Source organism: Nelusetta ayraudi, unplaced genomic scaffold, assembly GCF_046127955.1.
Source record: "Nelusetta ayraudi isolate G7.1 ecotype Tasmania unplaced genomic scaffold, CSIRO-AGI_Nayr_v1 ptg000034l, whole genome shotgun sequence".
Classification (NCBI taxonomy): domain Eukaryota; kingdom Metazoa; phylum Chordata; class Actinopteri; order Tetraodontiformes; family Monacanthidae; genus Nelusetta; species Nelusetta ayraudi.
In genome coordinates, this window is record NW_027466084.1 from 4,697,501 (window position 1) to 4,721,347 (window position 23,847).

A 23,847-nucleotide genomic window follows, 5' to 3' on the forward strand; every position below is an offset into this window, starting at 1 on the left:
GGCTTGGTCGTGTCACCTGCGGTAGCGCCCTTTGCCCAGGGCTTTTGGTCAGCGGCTAAGGATGTTTTCCAAAGTACCTCTCCCCTGTCAGAGGGGTCAAGCTGGTGTTTCCAGGTGAAGAGGTTACTTGGACTCGGCAGCACGTTGTACACTTGCTGAAGATTTTTTTCTTTTTTTCCCCCCCCGATGAGGTTCACCTTTCCACAGCTTGGTCCAAGTGACCCGGCGCTCTACAGCTCGACTCCCGATGTCATAACAGCTCCCTGGACCGAGTCACCATAAACTCCTCATGCAGGCTGCTGATGGGGGTTCTGTCTGCACAGAGCAAATTTACTAAGGCTACGTCCCAGCCACCTAAGCAGAAACCCGCTGGTCCTACTCTCAAAGCCTTCTGCAGTTGACATGGGGACTTCATAGGGGTCCACCGTGGCTAGCCAGGGGTCCAGGTCTTGGTTGGTCGCTTGTGTGAAGACTGTGTCTCTCAGGCTGCTGCTGAACACCTTCCCTGAGCTCTTCCAGGTCTCTCACTGAGGGCTCGTATCTTGGTGGTGCCAAGTGAGAAGAAGAACTTGCCAGTTACCGTCCCTTTCTTCAGTGCGAGAGACCTGGACCTCCGAGCCCGCGAGACCTTCTCCTCGAGGCCGTTCAGGAGCCTGGGACAGATGTTATTTTAACCGTGGGTGGCTGTTAGACTCCAGGTTTGGTCAGGAGCACCTTACACTGAACTTCCGTTGACTTTGCCAGCATGTTCACGGCAAGTGCAAAGAAAATGACCAAAATCGTACATCCTGCAATGACCCCTTTTTGGGACTGGTGCAAGTGTTTGTGTAGAATACCGGATTAGATTGTTTTTCTAGATATGTTTGATTTGGACTGTTTGACTTTGTTGTTCAGATTGTTCCATAAATTGATTTATTTTGGTTAAAGGGATGCGTCTTCCATTTACCTCGAAATTTGGGCTTTTTAAAAAATCTCAGGTCCCTTCAAACACACACACACACACATACGTATGTATATATATATATATATATATATATATATATATATATATATATATATATATATAATTATATATTATATATATATAATTTTTTTTTAAACAATTAATATAATTATTTCAGACATTGGTTTATTTGTTAGGAGACACGCACATCGTTTTTAACATCACCAAAAAAAAAACAAAAAAAAACACATAAGAATTCCATCATTTTCCTTTGATTTTGCCAACCTGCTGTTCTCTCCGTGATGACTCCTTTCAGGAGCTCTGAGATGTTTATTCCCTTCCAGTGAATCACCGCGTGGTTGGCAAACCTCCGCTCTTTCAACTGGCCACCTCACAAACGGAACAAACGAATTCTAAAGTTTGCTCGTTCTGCCGTTTGCGTGGGATTTTTTTTCCTGCGCGAGCGTCACGCGTTAACAAGGCATAACGTGCACCTGTGGCTCAAGGGCTATTTTTAGACGGCGGCCTAACCGTTTGTAAGCATAGCATTTAGCCATAACCCAGTTTGTGTAAGAATGTGCGTGTGCGTGTGCGTGTGCGTGTGTGTGTGTGTGTGTGTGTCCTTGTACGCGCGTGTGTGTACGTGTGAATGTTGGCGCGCGCGCGCGCGCTTGTGCATGAATGGGGCCGCGATGAGCTTCCAGCTTCCTCCAGTCAGAGTGACTCATCCGGTGACGTCAGCCGCTCTAGTCACACACACACGCCTGGCGCGCGCACATGGCTCCCCGTCAACACACTCCCTGCCTTCACGTGCTGTCCTTCACACTCGCTCCCTCCCTCCCGCCTTCCTTCTCTGTCTCGCTCTGTTTTTTTTTCAAGCCCTGTTCTACCCCTCTTGTGTTTCTTTCTTTAACCACGTATCCACCCTTTCCCCTCGACTCCGCCTGCTATTTTACAGACGAGGGCAAATATTATTCCGTGTCATAGATACACCTCGCTAACCTAGTTTCTCTTCAAGGCAAAACACACCCAGAGCGAACAAAGCAAACAAACAAAGTGAGGAATAAGTCATAAGTTGCTTCAGTTTTGACACTTCAAGCAAAGTTCACATTTGTTTTGAGCATTTCAAGCATTTCAAGTTGTTCACATTTCCGTTGTTAATGTGAACAACTGAATCTTTGCTACCTGCGAATATAATTAAGATTGATCTGTTTTTGGGAGGGGAAAAGCAACATTTCACAGACAAGTTTTACATTTTTGACAGCATTGCTTATTTGACCGTGAGTCAGTTCTAACAGTGCAAAAAAAAAACAAAGTACATGGTGTTAACTGTACTCTTCACAATGACCAGTTAATAATCAAGTGCTTTCAGAGAGGCCCTGGTGTTACATATTCCGCAAGCCAACAACACGGCTCGGCTGGAATCCCACACTCACGCCAAATGTTGAGTTGGAAGCATTTGCCCTACTGCCGAGTTTATTATTTATTTAAGTTCTCTGCTTCGTCTTTTTTTTTTTTAATTCCTTCTCATTGGCAGGTCACTTCAGTTGTATCGCTCCACAGCGAGAGCAAGAGTTTTTTTTTTCTTCTAATCAACACCCCTCCCCAATCTGTTCCACTTTGCTCAGGTATCCACCCTGCTAACCTGACCCCCCCCCCCCCCCCCCCACCACCAATAGCCCCGTTACGCTCTTTATGTAACGGCGTGCCTGGTCCGCTGTGGAAGGTGTTACTGTAACACGTTGCTGGCCGACTGCATGTGAGCAGGAACTCACATGCTGCGGCGCTCCGTGTCTCCCCGCCCCGTCCGCCCTCTCCGCCCTCTCCGCCCTCTCTCCACTCCCCCTCCCCCCTCCTGCCTCGCCAGGTGTTTGGATCAGAGCAGAGGGGGGATCGGATGACAGGGAGGAGGAGGAACAGGGAGGCCCTTTCACCGAAAACGGACTCCTCTCTCTCTCGCTCTCTCTCTCTCTCTCTCCCTCTCTCTCTCTCTCTCTCTCTCTCTCGGGCCACTGTGTGCTCTTGCAGCCGACATCTGTCTTCCCCACTTCCTTCTTGTTCACTCTGTCCATCTTGGGACTCGAGTCATTTCATGATGAGGTCTTTTCTTCCTTACTTTGGGTGTGATAATAACTATTTCTCCTCTTTTTCTTCCTGTTTTCGCAAGAATTTCATATCAGCTGTGTGCCCACTGTATGCCATACGCAAGTCATTTTACACATCTGCAATATAAACGCTTTGACTTGATTTGATTTTTATATTATTTTTATTTCTATTTTCATTTTATACCATACTTCTTTTATCTCTCTTTATGCCATAGTTTAGCACGCTGTGAAGCTAAAAAAAAAAAAAGTCTTCTTATCTTAGTTTTTGGCCTCTATGACGTCAAAACTGTTGCTATATATATTTTGTGTTAGTATTGTGTCAAGTGGTATAACAACATCCCACATAATGAGTTGCTTGTGATAAGAGAGAGATAGAGAGATAGAGAGATAGAGAGAGGGAGAGAGGGAGAGAGAGAGAGGGAGAGAGAGAGAGCGAGAGATAGAGAGAGAAAACAGAGAGGCGATGGGGTCTGTACCAAAGGTGCACATTTACACACAGCTTGTGTCCCTGATGAAGGTGTTTCAGTGCATCACCTCAACTAATCCAGGGCAGTGGAATACGTGTCAGTCAGCACAATGACATTTAATTTGATATTCTATGATCCATTTTACAATATGTAGGTGTGGACATGTGTGTTTTAGGGAGGTTGACACATCATGAAATACATAAAAATAGAACATCCTTAAACTACGCACACACACACACACACACACACACGCGCGCGCACACACACACACACACACACACACAACTCGTGCTTTGATTGTCGAATTGTCAACACGAGAAAAGAGGTAGTTGCTCTCCAACTCGGTGGCCTATTTACTTGAGGGCTGCAAGCCAGGTGTGATCCAGGTGTGATCTTACATGGAACAAATTCATTGTGCAGCAGTTTCTCTGCTTGCTGTGCTTTATACACATTATGATCTGGTTTTGTGTTTTCATTGCGTCCTAAAGTGAATCCTCACTGCTCTCCTTTCCAGTCACTTGAAGCCAGGGGATGGCCTGAAACAGATGGATGGGCCTGTTGACACTAATCCACTCTATGAGGTAATGGAGTTAGCCTGTGTTTGTGCAGCACTCCTTGCCTGCCACTCCTGACTTACTGACTGACCTACTTAACCAGCCACTCACGTGGCAGCAAGGAGCTGCACAAGTTCACTGTTTCTTTCACCAGGGATTAGCGCACTGCCAGAGTCCAGGCTGTGTTCACCCACAAAATGTATCCAGTAAAACAATTAAATTGTAAAATTTGTTCTGCTGTTGTGTCTTTTGTTAATTAATGCTGTAAATGTTTATAAATAGTTCTAGAAACACGGTCAAACATTAACGGAGGGAATTCTTTGACCTGATTTGCGCTGCTCCTTCTATTTTGAATCCAACTTCTAATTTTACACGGTGTCTTCAAGTCTACTGACTTTCACACACACGCACGTACACACACATGCACACCCCCGCACACATACACAAATGCACACAAACGCGCACACACACACACACACACACACACACACACATCGGTAATAGGAGAGACTGCCGATTGCGTAAAGTGTCATCATCCAGTGTAAAAAACATTCACTTGTAATGCTTAGCATTTACAATGTATACCTTTTAAATAAATATGTTTAACGTGATCTATTGGCATTAGCTTAACACGGTACCTAACATTAGCAGAGCCGTCACAAATTCTAAATGATCATCCAAGCAGGAGGTCACAAGTAATCAAGATCTTGAAAGACAACATCTACCAATAAAGATGTTGGTCAATTGATCAGTTCTTTAAACATGGTGGTGGGGGGTGAAACTGGAGCGATTGTCATTTCACCTGCATTCAAATCAGGTGACACATATGTAATAAACAAGTGCACAGCTAGCAGCAAACTTATTGCCATCCCTGAAGTTAGAAGAGAAGCAGTCAGTGGAACATCTGAACCATGAACCCTTCAGAGCCAAACACTCTTCTGGAACACTGATAAAAGGGTAATGAAATGATTTATCAAACCTTGCTTATCCCTGCCTCTGCACAACTGACTGTCTTTTGCACACCTTGCTCTTGTTTGTTTGTTGTATATTGATTCACTTGAATGTTTCTTGTAATTGCTGTATAGTTTATTTTTTGTATTTTTTTGTATTTTTTTTAGTGCTGCAACACCGTGGTTTTCCAGTTTGGGATCAATAAAGTACATCTATTCTATTCCAAACTTCCTGCTGTTTCCTTGAACTCATCATGTTCATTCCTGACAAGGGTGTGTGTGTGTGTGTGTGTGTGTGTGTGTGTGCACGTGCACTTCTTGTCAAACTGTAATCCCAAACTATGAAATGGTTTCCAGTAATATCTTACAGGCCACTCCCAGTGTGTTATAATCAAGTAGAAAACATCTCCTCAGAGCGTCTTATCAATACAGGTGTTCCGCAAGGACCAGTGTCAGGGCTGCTGCTGCTGTTGTTATTCAGCATATGTAAAAAATCCAGACAAGAAGCCGCAACGCAGGTGGGGCCAAAAATTCAAACTTGGACAAAGTCTCGGTCCAACATTTCAAAAATCAGCCTCAGATGTAACAGTGAACCTTTTTACATGGACCCAAACAATTTTTGCTTCAACATTGAATATGGATCAAGCAAAGCTTAATACTATACAATAAATAACTTAATATTGCACACATGCAAAATCAATTTCAAATAAAAAAAACCCCATCAAAATAAATGAAATGTAAATAATAATCATATGTCTCCGGTAGTGTCACTGTAATGTGATTAAGACTTGTACTTTGGCAACTTAATCATGTATTCGTCCAAAGAAGAAACCACAATCAAATAGATTAAGCTCCTGTACAATGTAAAACCCCATCACATTTCCACTGTACTGATGTGCTGTCAAAGACTGGATACTCAGTAATCAGGGATCGCTCTGATGATTTCACTGGGGAACGAGTATATAACTGTGAAATTAGATGCACACTGAGTAAAAAAAAAACAAACAAACATTGATTTTACTGCAGGATGATGATGTTTTAAATATCTTGTTTATCCCTTCTTACACGATTAATATTTTCATTTTATTTCATTTCTTAATTTCTGTTTCATTAATATACAGTAGCTTGTCTTCTGTTTGCTCTAAATTGTTGCCGCACTCATGCATATCTCCACAAATATGGGATTAATAAAGGGATTCTGTTCTATTCTGCATGAAAATTAGCTCTCTGCTACGGCAAAGTGATACAGGCATCTTTTTATTTCTTGCAATTAATAATTGTTGAGGGAGAACCATTACACACTGTCCAGATGAACTTAAAAAAACAAACAAAAACAAAACCAAACAGTTAAGTAAACTGGAGTTATTGGATGGGACCTGCGCACATTTCTGGAATGACTTTGACCTCGTTGACACTGTTAGGAAACGAATGAATCCACTTCCTGTTTTCTTCGACACTTGATCTCAGAAGGTTCTCTGGAATGTGAGCTCGCAACCCACCCGCTCGCCTCACTTACCTGCGGATAGACCGCTCTCTGCTTTTGTGTCCGACTGGACTGAACTGGCTGACAAAACCAGGTCCGGCCCGCAGCTTTGGTTCACACAGAGAGAGAAGTATCAGTTTTCCCACCATGACCCACTGTGAAGTCCTAGCGGACACGTGACTGACAACCTGAGAGAAGGTGACAAACATCAAGTGCATCAGATAGAGAGACAGTTGAGAGTGTGTGTCACTGGAAAATTAAAATGAATCAAGTATGATTGTCCCTGACAGGGAATATTAAAACAACACACCTCTTTGCTACTGTTGCAGTATGCATTTCTCCTGTAAAGATCAATCAAGAATCTATCTAATCGTCTAATCTAGTACTGGAGATTCGTCTTGGGCTCCAGACCACTTTTTAAGGGTCTTGGTCTCGGACTGGAGATTTTTTATCCAAAGACTCGGTGGGGACCCCACCAACATTGTAATGACAAGTTAATAACAGAAAAATAAAAGCTCTGGTTTCACCACCTCGTCCTCAAAGGCATGGAGAAGTTTGAGGTCTTTCACAACCACCATGAGTGCGATTGATGAGTGAATTTTTAGTGTTGAGACACTCAGACATTAAAGTCTGTTTGTTTTTTAAACACATTTTGTTCATGCTTGGCATAATTGCCATTGTTGTCGCCTAAATTATTCCTTGTTCATTTACAGTTTAATTTTATGAAACAGAGTTGTTTTTTTTTTGAAAATGGCTTGTTTAAGAAAAAAATATTAAAAGATACCTTGCTGAAAAGAAATGTTGCTGTTCCATTTATTTTAAAGCAAACTTAGATTAAAAAAAGAAACTTTCCATTTGTTCTCTTATGTTGTGATTTTTCAGTTCAGTCAGATAATTTTTTTCAGTCTTGGCCTGGTCTCGGTCTCAATGCCCCTCTGGGTCTTGGTTATATCTCGGTCTCGGTTGGTGCAGTCTTGACTACAACGCTACTCCTCGCCCACACCTGAGATGGCCATTGCAATAATATATGCAAACCTGTGACCTGCAGTCGTGTCAAACTGGGCCCCTTGACTGTAACTTGTCTTGCAGGGCAAAGGCCTTGATGGTTTAGATAACACTCTTGACTCTTGTCAATGTTACACAAAGGGCCTTTTTGTTGAAAGTTGCATAAAAAGCGACTGAATGCCATTTAGCTTCTCAACTTTCAGAGTTTTGAACTGATTGTGTTCTAGTGCGTCTCTGTGGGAGACGTCTCAGTACCTCGTCTTCCCTTCCAAGGGTTTTTCCCTTCTGCTCCTGGGAATCAACGTTCTGCTTGTTCTGCTGCTCGGTGTTCCGTTTCTGATTCTATTTTTATGGTTTAGCTTCTAATTGAAAGACATTTCAAACAAACCTTGGTGGTGCAACAAATAGCTTATAAAAATAATTTTTCAAATTATTAAAATTTAAAAAGTTTAAAAACCAAGGCTAAAAGAATTTAAATTGAAAACTTGAATATTTTCCTTATAAGTAGCCCTAAATTTATAATGCACATTTAGTCTGATTTGGTATCATTTTCAGTAAAACTGCCCATTGTGGCGGTGCTCCAATTTTTGATTACCTCAGGTACCACCCACACATCCAAATTATATTCTTCTAGTTTCAAAACTGATTGGACTCTGAAGATGGTGTTGACCATGAAACCAATTTTAAAACTATTTTGGTATTTACCAACAAGTGGGTGACATCATCAGCTGGTTCAATTGGTTTCCTCCTGGTTGTGAAAAGAGCTTCAAGATGCCTTTGTTTATGATTTAGCATCTTTACATAGAATAGAATAGCATAGCAGCCTTTAGTGATCTCACACTGGGGAAATTTGCATAATTACAGCAACAATATAGTGCAAAGAGAAGAAAATAATATATTAATTAAATAAAAAGAAACTAAGAAATAAAATAAAATAAAAATATTTCCAGAGTAAGAAGGGGAAACAAGATATTTACATCTTATGGAAAATGTGATTTTTTTTTTTTAAATGTTATGTACATAATATGGCCATATTGATAAGTGTTTTATTGCACCTTTATGAAATCTAAGTCAATGTTTTAATCTCATCTATAATCTAAAAACATGTATGTAACAAAAACATAAAACCAAACAAACAGAAATTGCCCTTCGTTGAACACAAGCTCTACACGCACGTGGCTGAACAACATGACACACACTGCCCTCAGTAGCAGAATTGAAAGCCCGACCTCCCCCCCCCCCCCACCGCTGCTACAGTCAACAGCTGCTGAGGACCCACAAACAGAGTAATCTGCTGACATTCCGTCTGTGTTAAAAATAAAAAGTATTCCATCATAGAAAACATGTGCGTGTGTCTCTAGACTGGGGATTGGGGAGGGGCAAACTTTTTGACCGGTGGGGCCACAGTGGGTTCTAAAATTTGACAGAGGGGGCTGGAGCAGGAGCAGATGGAGTGTTTGGATGACCCACCTCATAGGAGGAAAAAAATATATCGTGGAAGATATAGAAAACACGGTCTTTAATGTCAGTTGGAAATGAACCAAAGCAAAGTTACAACAAAATATATCTCTTTGAAGCCCCACGGTATTTTGGGCTTCAAAGATTTATGACAAAAAATATTTTTGTCATAAATGGATGACGTACAGCTATTTTCTTCAAGTTGGTGGATTAAAAAGCTCTAATGGGCCACAAATGGCCCCCAGGCCGTAATTTGGCTGCCTTGTCTGGTCCAGCTATACACATAAATGAATTACTGCCTGCTGCATTTGCACGGCACCCTGTAATGAACGGTAGCGCCCCCTTTCCCCTGGGAGGAGTCATAGCTCCTGAACGAGGCCGCTGAGGGGGAATCACAACCATGGCAGTCGAGTCTGCTGGTCTGGGGTCTGAGAAGATGCTGTATATGGTCAGGACTTGTGGAGTGGAGAGGAATTCTCCTCGGAGGTCAGGGAGGAAAGGAAAAGAGGAGGAGGAGGGGTATCCCCCGGGAACGAATCCATGTTAGGAAGACCGACCTTCTGAAGACTCCAGTCTTCTACCTACTCTTCCACGACATAGCTGCAATTCAGCTGCTTTATCATCATATGTGTGGCTTAGTTTATTGATTTTTAATTGTTTTTAGTGCTGCAACAGTCTAGTTTCCCAATTTGGCATCCATAAAGTACATCTATCTATCTATCTATCTATCTATCTATCTATCTATCTATCTATCTATCTATCTATCTAATTGGAATGCTACCTAAATAAAATCATTGACCAGCTCATATTAGCCAGGTGTGCTATGAAGCCTGACCTCCTTTTTCGCAGTTTTTCTCCCCTGAGGTTGTGTATTAAATCTGCCCCTGCCAGATCGTCATGGATAATAAAGCTCACAGTGGAAAAGTGAAGATCAGTCTGAAGAACGATGCCTCTATTAAAGAGTGTAAAGACCCCAATGTGTACGGTCATGGTGAGTGAGCAGCGGTCCATGAGCAGTAGAGGATTTATGATTTGCGAAGATTTCTTTCTCAATCACTAACATTTCATAAAGGTGCAATAAAACACTTATTTATACTTAAATATAATGTGAATAATTGTCCATATAGATGTGAATAATTGATTTTCCTGTCTTTCTTACCCTATACTTTATTTTATTTCTGTATTTCTTTTTCATTCATACAATTTTTTTATTTTCTATTGCACTACATGCTTTAATAATTAAAATTTCCCCAATGTGGGATAAATAAAAGCATTCCATTCTGTTCTGTTCCATTCCACTCTATTCTATTCTATTCTATTCTATTCTAAGATCCTGACTGACATGTCAGTGTTAGCTCTTGCTTAACAATGACCTCTGGCTGGTGTTCCGTAATGAACCACACACACACACACACACACACACACAAAGCAAAACAAAACCCGGTCCAGATCTAGGTCACGCTGCACACGTGTTTTTATCAGTTTGAGCTCATTTTAAATGTACCTGTGAAGAATGTTGATCCACCTGGTTGAGCCTGGACTGCTGTTATCTCTGATTGGTTGGCTGCTTCCTCATTGCTGCCACTCCTCCTGCTGCCGGTAAGAACACACACACACACACACACACACACACACACACACACACACACACACACACACACACGCACAAGCAACACTTGTGACTACCCACACACAGTCACACGGGCTTAATGTGCACACTGGATTTAAACCCGTGTGACTGTAGTTAACTGTAAATAATCCAGTTAACTATGTAGTTAACTGTAAATAATCCAGTTAACTACGTAGTTAACTGTAAATAATCCAACTCTCCTTAAATGAATATCTAGATTTTCCTTTCTTACTCTATAAATGTTTGATTTTATTTCTTAACTTCGTTATAATTAATATATTTTTCCTGCATTATGTGTTGTTGCTGTAATGATGCACAGTTCCCCAATATGGCATTAATAAAGGATTCTATTCTATTCTCCTCTATTCTATTTAGGCTGCGCTCAAACTCGTCACGTGTGACTGCTGACCTAATTTTTTTACCGCATGGAATTGAAACGAGGAAATGAAAACAAAAACAGAGGCATTAAGGCAAGTGAGTGTGACACACACACGCACGCACGCACACACACGTACACACACGCACACACAGCCTGCTCAGATTCCACAGGCAAAACAGACGAATGTTATTCAACTTTAACTGCAGCCAACAAACAAAAGAGTCGAGTCGAGTCTTGTGTAATAAGTTTCCCAGAAGAACATCACCATCATCATCATCATCATCATCATCATCATCGTCATCATCATCGTCATCATCATCATCATCATCATGGACCAGTGCTTTGAGACACGCACACCATGTGACTAAATTGTTTACACCCCACACAACCCCCCCGCCCCCCCAAAAAAAACAAAAAAAACAAAAAAACAAAACAAAAAAAGGAGCTGCGTTTTCAATGTCGACAAAGCATAAAACCACTGACATTTTCCTCAACACAACCAAAGTTTTGTTTGGGCCTGAAAAACTTGAACTAACCACGTTTTCTGTTTGCACGTGGCTCCAAAAGTTCCTCTGCTGTTTGCGATGCCACTAAAAGGACGATGGTCATGATGTGCAATAAACCCTGTCGGTTTACCAGACAACATTTATAACAGGATCAATTTAGTTTACAACAACATGTTGTTTTGTTCGACACCAGCAGCAGCACATTACATGATGGTTTAAAATGTTCACTGTGAGTGTGTTCTGACTCTGTTTATGATTAATACACTCTATTTAAAAGACAAAAACAAAAACAAAAACAAACAAAACAAACAAACAAAAAAAACACTTCCAAATCTAATCACATCTTTAAACTCAGCCAAACATCATGTTGTTTTTGGCTACAGCTACTCCGCCTCCTAAAGTGAACGACCAGCGGTGGCAGCAAACAGGAGTAGGAGTGCAGGAGTAGAAAAAAGTTTCTGGACACCCTTAGTTTTTCTCAAGCCCATATATTTTGCCAGAGAATGTTTTTTTGCACAGTGCATCAGGCTGTTGGCGGTTACACTGAAATAAAATGCACTTTCAGACTTAAGGTTGATTCTTAGTGCAATGCAGTACATAACAAACGCACAAAGTGTCCAAAAACGTTCTATTCTATTCTATAGCAGGAATCACCAACCTTCTTGAACCTGAGAGCTACTTCAGAGGTCATATGAAGGACAACCAGTTTGACACACTTAACAGAAATAACAAACTCTCTCAGTTATATGTGATTATCAATGATACCAATAGTGATTAGCACTGTTGCCTCACAGCAAGAATGTCACGGGTTTGATTCCTGGGGTCTCCTGAGGCCTCTCTGTGTGGAGTTTGCATGTTCTCCCTGCGTCTGCGTGGGTTCTCTCTCCGGGCACCGTGTTGATGAACCCTGGTCTACACAGGCTCACAATTTCAGGGAACAATTATGTTACCATAATATCCAATAGTTGGTGTACAGAGGAGCGCTGAAGTATTCTAACATGACCCAGTACTTGAAGGTTCCTGGGATGTTCTCCAGATGTTTTTTCTGCCATAACTAAAAATGACATCTTTTCTCTTCATCTGGTCCTTGATGTTATCGTAATGTGGTGATTGCAAACTAGTTATTTAAACCTTTGGCGCTTTTCAGTGACATTTCAGTGAAATTTTGTCTGCGCGGCGTAGTGGTGTATTGGTATCAAGTGTGAAGAGTCGTGCAATTGAGCGGAGGTAAAAAAAAAAAAAAAAAAAAACGTCACAGAAACATTTTCAGCAGAAACGACCTCAATATTGAAATCTTCTGTTTGCATTGTAAGCAGGTCACAAGTTCACGTGACTGTGGAAAAAACAGAACAGCTCCCAGTTAGGGCAGCAGTCAGTCAGATGGATTCATATATGCATCGAGTAAAAATGACGAACCGAGGTAGTCGTGTTCAGTGGGTGCTCGCCCAGTGCCTCCAGTCTGAAGGAGACGAGGGTGACACAGATACAATTGTAACCTTCATCCATTTATCCACCGGTGCCTTCCCTCCTTCCTCCTCTTCCACTCTCCTCCCTCCCTGCACACAGTGACCTACTTTTTCCTGCTGACCTGTTTCGGCAAGCTGTGTAGCAGACGTTCAAGTCAAAACGCGAGAATGACACACAAAAAAAAACAAAAACACTGGCGGGACTTTCACTGATGTATTGTAAACAAGTGCTAAAGGCTAAAAGCAGCACGCCTCGCTAAAAATCCCAAACTTGCTTATTGTAATTACATGTTTGTTTCAGACAGTTAAGACCTTCTCTGAATACCTACATTATTGGGTTGTGTCGTAATACAAATGTAGTCTCACATTAGATCATTTTATTGTTAAGTGCACAAGCATAGGGCACTGTGTTTGTGAGTGTTTGTGTGTGTGTGCGTGTGTGTGTGTGTTTAAAATAGTGACCTAGTGACACCATTTTATTCCGCACACTAGATATAACATGACTATGATATTATTCTTTCACTTAGCCCTTTTGTATCATAGAGCTGACAGGTACACATCATGATGAACCAGACTGTCAGTAAGCAATCAATCCGCACAGGTTTCCCATTTTAGTGTCACTCTTGGATTCCTCTGTTTTGTCGGATGCAGCTGCAGTTGTTTTAGCATCAAACTCTGCCATATAAAGAAGAGGCTGTCGTCATGATATGTTGATAGGAACAACAACGTGTTTATTTTGTTTTTTTTTTCCAAAACTTGAAATGCTTCCAACATCCACATTGAACAATTAGTGTCTTTACAAACTCATGTCAAGAGGAAGTTATGGTAATGACCAACCAAACCACAATCAGCTCTAATCATGCTAGCTCTCACTTTCTCCTTTGTCCAATATATTCTCATTAAGCAATCAGCAAAAAACTCAAATATCACTGATTAATACAAACAGAAAGAGGGGTGTGTCCAATACATGTCATCACAGTCCGGAGAGTGGACACAGTAGAAGAAGAAAACTGAACATCTGCATGAAAACAGAGAATATAAAAGCAACCAAATGGACATTACAGTGTTATTCAATGGGGGAAACTTTACATGAATACAAAAGCACCCAAAAGCCAAATATTGTACAAAAACCTTTCTTTAAACAAAGATCAAATTGCATGTAATTCTTCAGTGCCTGATGACAATTACAATGCGATAAATAACCCCTGACATCATTGAAGCATATGGGAACTTGAGGATGTCCTTTTCCTTTTTCCATTTCTGCTGAAGTTGTTAACGCTGGTCAAAACTTGTTTTTGCGTCACCTTAAAGTTAAATTTACCCACATATCTGTGATCTAAAATGAACCTCATGAATGATCACAAAACCATAAACATATCAACATCAACTTTTTTTTGTCAAACATCACCAGAATACAGTTTCATTGAAGGCTACATTATGTATCAAAAAGTCTACACACATTCTCTGTTCCTGTTGATTTTTCAACAGTGATGGGGACGTGGAGGAGAGGGAAATAAATACATTGGGCCAGTGGACGGTAACAACAACAACAACAACCACAACAACAAGATATGGTGTATAAAGCTGAAAAAAAAAAAAAAAAAAAAAAAAAAGGCTTTGCAGCCTGCAGCTGGTGAATTTCACCATAATTTAAAGGCTGGTTACAGGTTTAAAAAAAAACAAAAAACATTTATTGAATCCCCATTCAGTGCCATTGGCTCCAGAATAGACAGCCATTATTATGTAAACGGGATATAAACAAACACTCATAAATGCTAAAGCTGAACAGTAAAGAAAGAGATGTTTTAATATAGACGGTTCCGGTAGCAACAGCAAACATACATTACATTACATTGATTGTGATTCATAAGACAATAGTTGATTGTAAAACCTCCTTGAGCATTGCAGATTGTTGTTGTTTTTTGTTTTTTTGGGTTTTTTTTGTACATTTTTGTTGAATTTTCTATGAATTTCTTTCAAAATATAAATTTGTTATTGATACATTTATTTATATATCACAGTAATATACATATTAAGTGCTTAAAAATGAAGGTAAAGGCAATCTTTTAAAAAAGAACAGATGGATGGGGGAGAGTATGGGCTGATAGAGGTAGGGTCTGGGAAGAGGCATGGAACTTTGTATTTTTAGTGTCTTTGGTCAAGGGATATGTCCCTACTGATCTCTCATTAAGGCAGATAGCCATTCATGTGTAGCTAGGTGTGTCTACAGTAAAACATGTAGCAAAATTTCAGTACAGTTAAAGCTCAAAGCATCTCCATTTCCTACATTCTTTTTTGTGTGATCACATTGTGAATGTGTACTATGCGTACTCCTGTGCTGCATACCGTTGGATGACAGAAGTACAAAAGCAGTTCCATCCCTCCTCTCATCACATGAACAAAAGTGCTTTGCAAGTATGTAAAAGATGTAAGAAAGGAAAAATGTATACACTATGTACAAATATGATAAAGCCCTACAAGATGTCCGGCCTCTTTTGGTGATAATTTATGAGTCGTAGTTAAAAAAAAAAAAAAAAAAGGGTTGGAGGAGCCCAACTTCTTGCTGCAAGGACTGTACAGGGATTTGATTTTTTAGGCAAAGGCATAACGGCAGGGTAGTTCTTCAAACAATGTTTTCAATTCGAGAGGTGACAAGATCACAAGATCACCTACTCGCGCCTCTTGTTCCGTCGTCCGGCCGACTCCTTCTTTCCACCTTCTTTTTTGGTGCCCTCACCCAAGGACCCAGCCTGACCCGGACTCTCTCCGTGAATGTTCTGCTGTGGCAAGAAGGACAGGTATGGATGCTGAGGCAGAGGAGGCGGGGTAGTCGAAGGAAGGCTCGTTGGGGACTCCTGGCCGGAGCAGGTGCCACTGCTCCCGGTGCTCATGGCTCTGTGCTTAAGTCTGAGTTTGTGAGGCAACGCTGTGCCCTTCACCTCTCCCTGAGGATCACGACCCTGGGTGTGAGGACCGGCCTGAGAGGAGGGTGGAGTTGAGGCGAGCTGTTGAACACCTGTCAGATGCTGCTGCTGCTGAGCGTGGTAGCCCCCGGTCTCTGAGTGGGAAGAGGTTGGGGACTCATCGTCTGAGTAGGCCTCTTTGTCTGAGTTGTGGGGATCTCCATCGCTGGATGACGAGTCCTTGTTGGAGGAGTGCACTTGACCTTGGACACATGGCCTGCTCCTCAGCCCACCTTCGTAGGTCAGCACAGGCGGTTCCTGGTCACTGAGGTATGACTGGTGGCTCTGCCGTAGATGGTGGTACAAGGGAGACTGGCTGAACCCATCCACTTGCTTTTGCCTGAACTCTGCAGACGATTCGGTTTCTCTCCGTGGATGGTGTTGATGCTCCTCTTGCATGGAATGCTGGGGAAGTTGGGAGACCCTGTACACATGTTTTGTGTCAGGATCTTCATGGCTTTTTGAGACCTCAAACGCTGATGAGTCCAACGACTCTCTTTCTGGATCTTCTGTGATCTCGGCCAATGCCTCCAGGGAACTTTCTGTGATGGACACAGACGGTCTGCTGCTGCTGCTGGGCTTTTGGCTGGAGTGGAGATCCATCTCCTGGGACCTTGTTCGGGTCTCCGCAGGATAAGAGGCACTGCTGGAGCCATATAAAATGACACTCCTCTGGGTAGCAGGTGGGTGAGAAGCAGGTTCACCAACAGAGCTCATGCGGCCAATATGGTCCTGGTAAGGTTGTAGTTGCAGGGGGTACTGATGCCGCTGTTGACTGTGATATGCTGCCCCCAGTTCCTGAGAATGCTGCTGGAGCTTGTGGTGAGAGGGCACAGAGGGCAGACCACAGTGGATGTTGAACATGATTTGCGTGGTGGTGCCATTTGTGATATCCATCTCCAACCTGTCAGTCTCCTGCTTGATCTCAAAGGGAACTGGTTCCGGGCTGTCCCTGGATGAGCCGTCGGACATGTCAGAGAGGGAGCCACGTGGCGAGTACCTCGCCAGCTGCCGGTGGCCATCACTGCGTCCTGACTGTTCAGTTTCTGAGGAATCAGAGTTCATCATCACCTGAGAGCTGCTGGAGTACCCGTTGGAGTAGTACTGAGCAGAAGAGGAGGAAGATGATTCCTCGTTTGCTGTCTTGTGCTCCCCACTTATTTGCTGGCTCTTTTCAACATACGAGGCAGTGCTGATGAGGCCAAAGCGCAATTTGAGCTGTAGCAGCTCCATTTTAAGCCTCGCATTCTCATCATTCAGTGCAATGACACGGTTCTCCAAGACCATATCATTAAACCGGCGTTTCTCACGGGAGCGTTTAGCGGCTTCGTTGTTTTTGCGGCGTTTCTCCCAATAGCAGGCATCCTTCTTCTCATCAGAAATGAACTCACGCTTTCGCCTACAGGACATATTGGGTTTTGGTTTGATGAGACGTCCCAGGCGAACTGGACTTTCTTGAACAGAGGGAGACAGTTCGTAACCATTGAATGTCTCAAGACTGTCAAGGTTATTCCCTGAGTTTTTGGTTAATGATTTGAGAGCTGAAGTCAGATTTTCCATTCTTGACTCTTTATGGTAGCCAGTTTAAAAGGCTTATTGGCAGCTGAGGAAAAGAAATTCCAAGGCCAAGGGAAGGAAGTGACAGTGTAAACTGCCTTTATACGTTTCCTCTCAACTTGATGGTTCAGTGTAACTATTAAAGAAAGGACTCATGTGCCCATATTGTTAAAAGTTGAGATAAGCAAACGTAATTTATTCAGGTGGAATGTTTCTGGAGTAACTCCGAGAATCCCGAGTCCCACAAAGACAAGATCAGTCTTCGGAAGGTTCTTCAAAGCCTTGATCTTTTTTTGAACCCGCTGGCTGCTTAGCAGTTGGCAAAAGAATGGCACACTGGGCTAAACCAAATTTGAAGTGTCCTAGATCTCCACGCTACCAATAGGATGTAGGTCAGCCAGTCTGCATCAGCGACTCAGCCTAAGAGGGAACGTGGTCCAATCTGTTTCTCTTCTTTACACAGTTGACCTTCGGATGAAAATCTGTAGAGACAAAATAAAGAAAAAACATAAGTTCATCCATTTTGGTGGTACATTATCAACTTTGCTTTGCTTTATCTTCAAAAGCATTTTTGTCGTCGCTCATATCACCACTACGTTGAGCACAGACAGTCATTAAAGACACATTTACAAATGCTCTGCTTTTTGGCATCACCTCCTGGAAACCACACAATGCTCACAATAACTCACTGTTTGACCTTTAGGACCTGCTATCGATTTTCTCTGTCTGTAGTCTATGACCTCTGGCATTTAGCCTAGCTTAACATTTGTACTTCCTGCAATTTTGAAATGCATACGATTGTTTTTATCTTTCATGTTGCATGATATTTGATTCATATTCCTTCTATCTGCTAAACATTAAAACCAAAACATCATGAAGACTATTCCTCTTTAAGCCTTATCTCTTAATCTGGGAAGGTGTACACAATGGAAATTTTCCTTCTTCCTCACAGGAATCAGATCAGACAGATGTGTCAGGCTTGTGATTTTAAAGTGGAACTAAACCCGAGATCATAAGGAAGATAATTTTTGACTGTAAATATCGAGAAATATTGAGAAAATCTTTTCAAAGAATATCAAATCACGGCTGTAAATCTCATTTAGCACTTTGTGTTTAAATTTGCAAAACACTTCATTTAGAATAAATTGATTCTCTCCCCGTCTCAGCTGAATGATTTGGGATTGTCCTCGTGACACACGTGGCTTTTGGGCACGAGAAAAATAAATGAAGGGAGAGACCGTTTCTCTCAGCCCGTCACACTGACCCAGAAACAGGGGGGAGACTGCACTCTGTAAACACGAGTGGAGCTGCCTCCACTGAATATAGGTCAGCCAAGCAGCGGAGAGGTGAGGCCGCGAACGAGCGCGGAGAAACCAGGACATGACAGAAGAAGGACATATCAGGGTTTAAAGTGACTGTTGTGCCTTAATAAAAAGGAGGGTGAAGGGCGGGGGTGTAGATAAATAAATGGAGGGAAGAGAGAGAAAACAACAACAAAGAGACAAAGGAAGTGCTGGTGCTGATGGGCCTACTGAGAGGAAACACGAAGCGACTGGAACCGTGTTGATATTGCACCAATAGAAGGAATGTGTCGCCCATGGCAACCAAAAAAGGGGGGAAACAGAGAGGGGCGCCCAATCATATCAGACTATTTCCACCCTCGTCTGCCCCTGAAGCCACTGGTCTGATCTTGCCACACCGGGCCAGCAGCTTTTGGCTACGGTGGAAAATCTTCTGGATCAAAAGAAGGTTGACTGATCAGTCAATCAGCGCACAATTTATTTATACGTCAATCTTACGTACATAACTTGTAAAATAATTCAACTGTCCATATGATGTCAATATCTTGTTTTCTTCCTTTGTTTGCTCTATGAAAATTTTATTTCAATTCATAGAATTTTCCTTCTTTTGCACTAGATTGTTGGTAAAGCTATGCAAATTTCCCCGATGTTGGATTAATAAAGCCTTCTATTCTATTCTATTCTGAAGCCCCATTTAATGAACTCAAGATATCAGCTCAGACCCATCCACCCACTCACCCAGGCGAGCCGCCACTATGCTCATGTTTTTCTGACCTAGGTGACTTTTCCTCATCTATAACATGGGGCTCCACCTGTCATCACCTCTTTGCCACTGCTGGAATGACAATCAACAAGCTGCACTCGCTCACTCGCTCGCTCACTTGCTTGCTCACTCGCTCCACCGCAGTCTAAAAGTGGCAGTGGGGTGTGGAAACAGTGGAGCGAGTTCAAACCTTCACACGTGTTCCTGAAGAGGGTTTCAGGAAATGGGAACGCTTCTAAAATAAAAAAGGGAGAAAGGAGGACGGAGGAGGAGGGAGGGAGGAGAGAGGAAGGAATAGGAAGGAATGATGAAACCCTGACTTGCCCCCCCCCCACCCCCCTTCCCTCTCAGCACTCCTCGAGAATGGAATGACTGCACGTGGTGTTTTTTTTTTTTTTTCTTTCCTGGGCGGTGTCTGAGTTCCAAGAGCAAGGGGGCGGACTGACCGTCTTACTGAGAAGAGAGAGAGAGAGAGAGAGAGAGAGAGTGAGAGAGAGAGAGAGAGAGAGAGAGAGAGAGGAGGGTTGGGCAGGCTGAACATTTTTGGGCCTGGTGCCAGCAGCAGCAGCAGTAGCAGCAGGGCGGAGTTACATCCAAACTAGATCCTTGTTCCATGAAGGCAACGCCATATTAAAGCCCTCTCTGGAAAAAGGAAAGGAAAAAAAAAAAAGCAGCACAGCGGCTCAGGCCATGTGTTGCACCAGTCACATGCACTTCTGTGGCCTACTAAACTGCTGTAATTCGCTGCCCTGCTCTGGTTCCTGACCGCAGTGCAATAACAAAGCAAGACTCCTCGTCTTTGATGGTCTGACGAGCGCCAGGAAAAACCTCCAGTGGAGTCAGGAGGCCACAAGTAGGATAGAACGTTGAGACTTGAAGAAGCTCCTGCACGCCATTGGGTTTCTGAGCGCCCATCGCTGAAATGGAGGTTCTGGCAGCGAAAGGACAACTGTAGCACCTCCACATGCTCACAGCTTATACCACCAGTGGGTTCTCAACTGGTGGGTCAGCACCCAAAAGTGGGTCGCAGAGCTCTTTTGATTGGATCGTGGGCAGTTCCCCCCACAGGGATTTTAAACTATATAGTTGCAGAGACCACATAGGCCATTTATTTTTGCAGGACATACAATTCAATTCAATCATTTCAATAGTTTAATGACTAGACATCATAGAAAGATCGCTAGTATTTTTATTTTGGTGTAATAAATTTGGGTTGCGACTTCACGATAAAGAAAAAAAAACTGATGATGGTCGAAACCCAAATTTATTGAAAGAATTGAATTGTATCTTGCAAAATAAATGCCCAACATTTTCTCTATAAATATTTACATTTTAAAATCCCTTTTAAAAAAAATTAAACTGCCCACAAAGCCGTGACGCAACCAAGGCAGCATCGCGACCCAAAAGTGGGTCATGAACCACCAGTTGACAAGAATCATCAAGAATCAAGAAATTAACTATGCCCCCCCCAACACACACACACACACACACACACACACACACACCGGTGAATGCTCCTCCAGTCAGCTGGTGCTCTTCAGCCCCTCTGGGACTGATGTGACCTACATTCACGGCTGGCACACAGACTGACCAATCGACAGCAGCGGCAGCAGCAGCGCCAGACGTTTTGTGTTTCCATCAATTGTGTAATCCAGACGAGTTCTCTCGATGAACCCATGAGACTTCCTAAAAGCCTTAAAGCAAAATTTAAGGAGGTCCTCTCACCTCTCTCTGAGGTAACACACCAGTTGTCCAAGACCAGTTTAAATTAGCACAATATTCAACAAGCTCAGCTTTGCTTGCAGTTGCAACAGCAGCAGCAGCAACAGTTCGAGCAAAAGTAATAGCAGCAGCAACAGTTACAGCATCAGCAGCAGCAGCAGCAGCAGCAGGAGGTCGCTCTTCTTTTCTCATTTGAGCGTCTACACGTTTTTATGGCAGAACCAAACTGTCCCAGACTGCAAACTTCTGATAATGGAAAAAAATAAATATGCAGATTTGTTTCTTTTATCAAAGGAGTAATGTCTTTTTTTTTTTTTTTTTTTTTTTTTTAAATCGATCTTATTGGGCAGGGACATCTAAGCACACACACCACCTGTGTTTCTTAGTCTGTCTGACAAACAACACATTTAATCAGTGTTCATTCATTCATCCGAGGCACACCTGAGACATCAAATGCGTCATGTCTTCGAAATAATAATAATAATAATAATAATAATAATAATAATAATAATAATAATAATGATTAATAATAATAATAATTATTATTATTATAATAATATTATTATATTAATATAATAATAATATAATAATAAATATTAATAATACACTCAAATTGTACCATCAAGGTAAACAAGAAGGCTGATTATGTACCGAGACGCGTTTGACCCAGATTCTGCAGGTTCACCGATGTTGGGCCTCCTACAACCCCGCGAGTTTCGGCGCTCTTCAGCAGGCGCTTTACGCGAGGGCTTCAAACTGCAGTGCCGAAATAAACCGAAGCAATCCGAAACAAAACTGTCGTAATCGGAAACACAGCCAGTGTTTAGACTGGGCTCGACCAGGAAGGGGTTAACACACACACACACACACACACACACACACACACACACACACACACACACACACAGCCGCGTTAACCTTTAACGGGGAGCTGCTACACGTGACTGGAAGAAGTGTGTCCTGGGAGCAGACACGGGACTTTTCCAGTTGTCTGCGCGGGCTCGCCTACTGACCCACAAGCACACTCACACAGAGCACAGTCACATAGAACACAGCCACATAGAGCACAGTCATATAGAGACCAGAGACGGAGACCTTCGATAGATATGAGCTTTGTTCGCGGGGGGGGGGGGGGGGGGGGGGGGGGGGGGGGGGAAGGCAACAAAAGATAAGGAATATTAAAGAGAAGGAATAATAATAATAATAATAATAATAATAACTGGATCGGCGACACCAGATCAACTGCAGCGCATGCGCGCCTCATGCACGGACCTCTGTCTTCCAATGGAATCCCCAAACTTCCGACAATCCCCAACAATTCCTTGCCGTCCTCACACAGACAGACAGACAGACAGACAGAAGACAGACAGACAGACCGGCGGGAAGGGGGGGAATCACCTTGACAATACAGCACTGGACGACAAAACTAACAAGCGCTGATGGAGATCGGCAGCAGCAGCGTGAATAAGTTATGTCATAATAATAATAATAATAATAATAATAATAATAATAATAATAATAATAATAATAATAATAATGCACAAAAAGGGAGCCAGTGTTGAAGTACACGTAGTGTTCTTCAACACTGGGTTGCGGTTGTACTGTCCTGAGGGAGTAATGATAATGACCATAATAAAGAGATGCTCACCTGCTTCTTTCTCTCCAGTCAGTGAACCCGCTCAAAGACGGAAAGGTTCTGATCCCTCTGGGTTCTATTAATCCTCCCGGACCGCGTAGCGCTGCTGAACGACCTTCACGAGCGGCCGCGTTCCGATTAGTGTGCAGGTGGGAGAGTGCGAACACAGTGGCGTCTGTTTTCACGGTGCTGCTCATGTCATCTTCTCTCTCTCTCTCTCTCTCTCTCTCTCTCTCTCTCTCTCTCTCTCTCTCTCTCTCTCTCGCCCTGCCCTCCTTCTGCTGCTCTCCTTCCTGTTCTCTCAATGTGTGTCAGTGGGTCAGTAGTTGCATAACAGGACGCTTAGTGCTGCTGCCGCTGCTGCTGCTGCTGCCGAGTCACGTTTTTTGTTTCTCTCTCTGAGCGCGGCCCCACCCTCTGCTGTCGCCAGCAAATCCCATTTCAAGAGTGGAAGGGACGGGGTTGTTGTTGTGGTAGTGGTGGTGGTGGTGGTGGTGGTGGTGTGTGTGTGTGTGTGTGGGGCGGAAGTTCTGTCAGTACTTGAAGCATGCTATCGAAATTGGAAATTGGAGAATCATTTGTAATCTTTTTGTCAGGCTGTGGTGGAAAATGAAGCTATGATGACTAGTGAAGTGAAATAGTGCAGGTTCTAAAGATCTGGATTTCCATTTTGAGGCACCTTCTGTCATAACGCTGTCAAACAAACCCCTCACATTTGATAATAATAATAATAATAATAATAATAATAATAATAATAATAATAATAATAATTAAACCTGCAAGCAGCGTTGATAGGGCTGAGCCCGCTTGCCGCGACCCCCCGCCCCCGCGACACCTGCCAGCGCCCCCGACACCTGCCGACCTCTCGCAACACCCACCAACGCCTTCAGAATCCAGCAAACCGCTGCCGATGCCTGCCGACCTCTGCCATCCACTGACGACGCCTGTTGACCTCAACA

General features: G+C 42.8%; 1 protein-coding gene across 1 annotated transcript; it reads right to left on the minus strand.

The window, feature by feature from the left end:
- Nucleotides 1–13,641: 13,641 nt before the first annotated feature.
- LOC142892448 (uncharacterized) lies at nucleotides 13,642–23,159 on the minus strand. Its single transcript, XM_076032629.1, has 3 exons — nucleotides 22,901–23,159; nucleotides 17,449–17,948; nucleotides 13,642–17,415 (listed from the first exon to the last, which is right to left on the minus strand). Exons 2-3 carry the CDS (start codon nucleotides 17,467–17,469, stop codon nucleotides 15,616–15,618), a joined length of 1,821 nt encoding a protein of 606 aa, XP_075888744.1. The 5' UTR covers nucleotides 17,470–17,948; nucleotides 22,901–23,159; the 3' UTR covers nucleotides 13,642–15,615.
- Between the last annotated feature and the right edge of the window lie 688 nt (nucleotides 23,160–23,847).

Coding starts and splice junctions, on each gene's coding strand:
- LOC142892448 (XM_076032629.1), bottom strand. CDS start 17,469: ATGGAAAATCTGACTTCAGCT. Junction 17,416..17,448: donor TGGAAAATCTGACTTCAGCT/CTCAAATCATTA, acceptor TCAGGGAATAAC/CTTGACAGTCTTGAGACATT.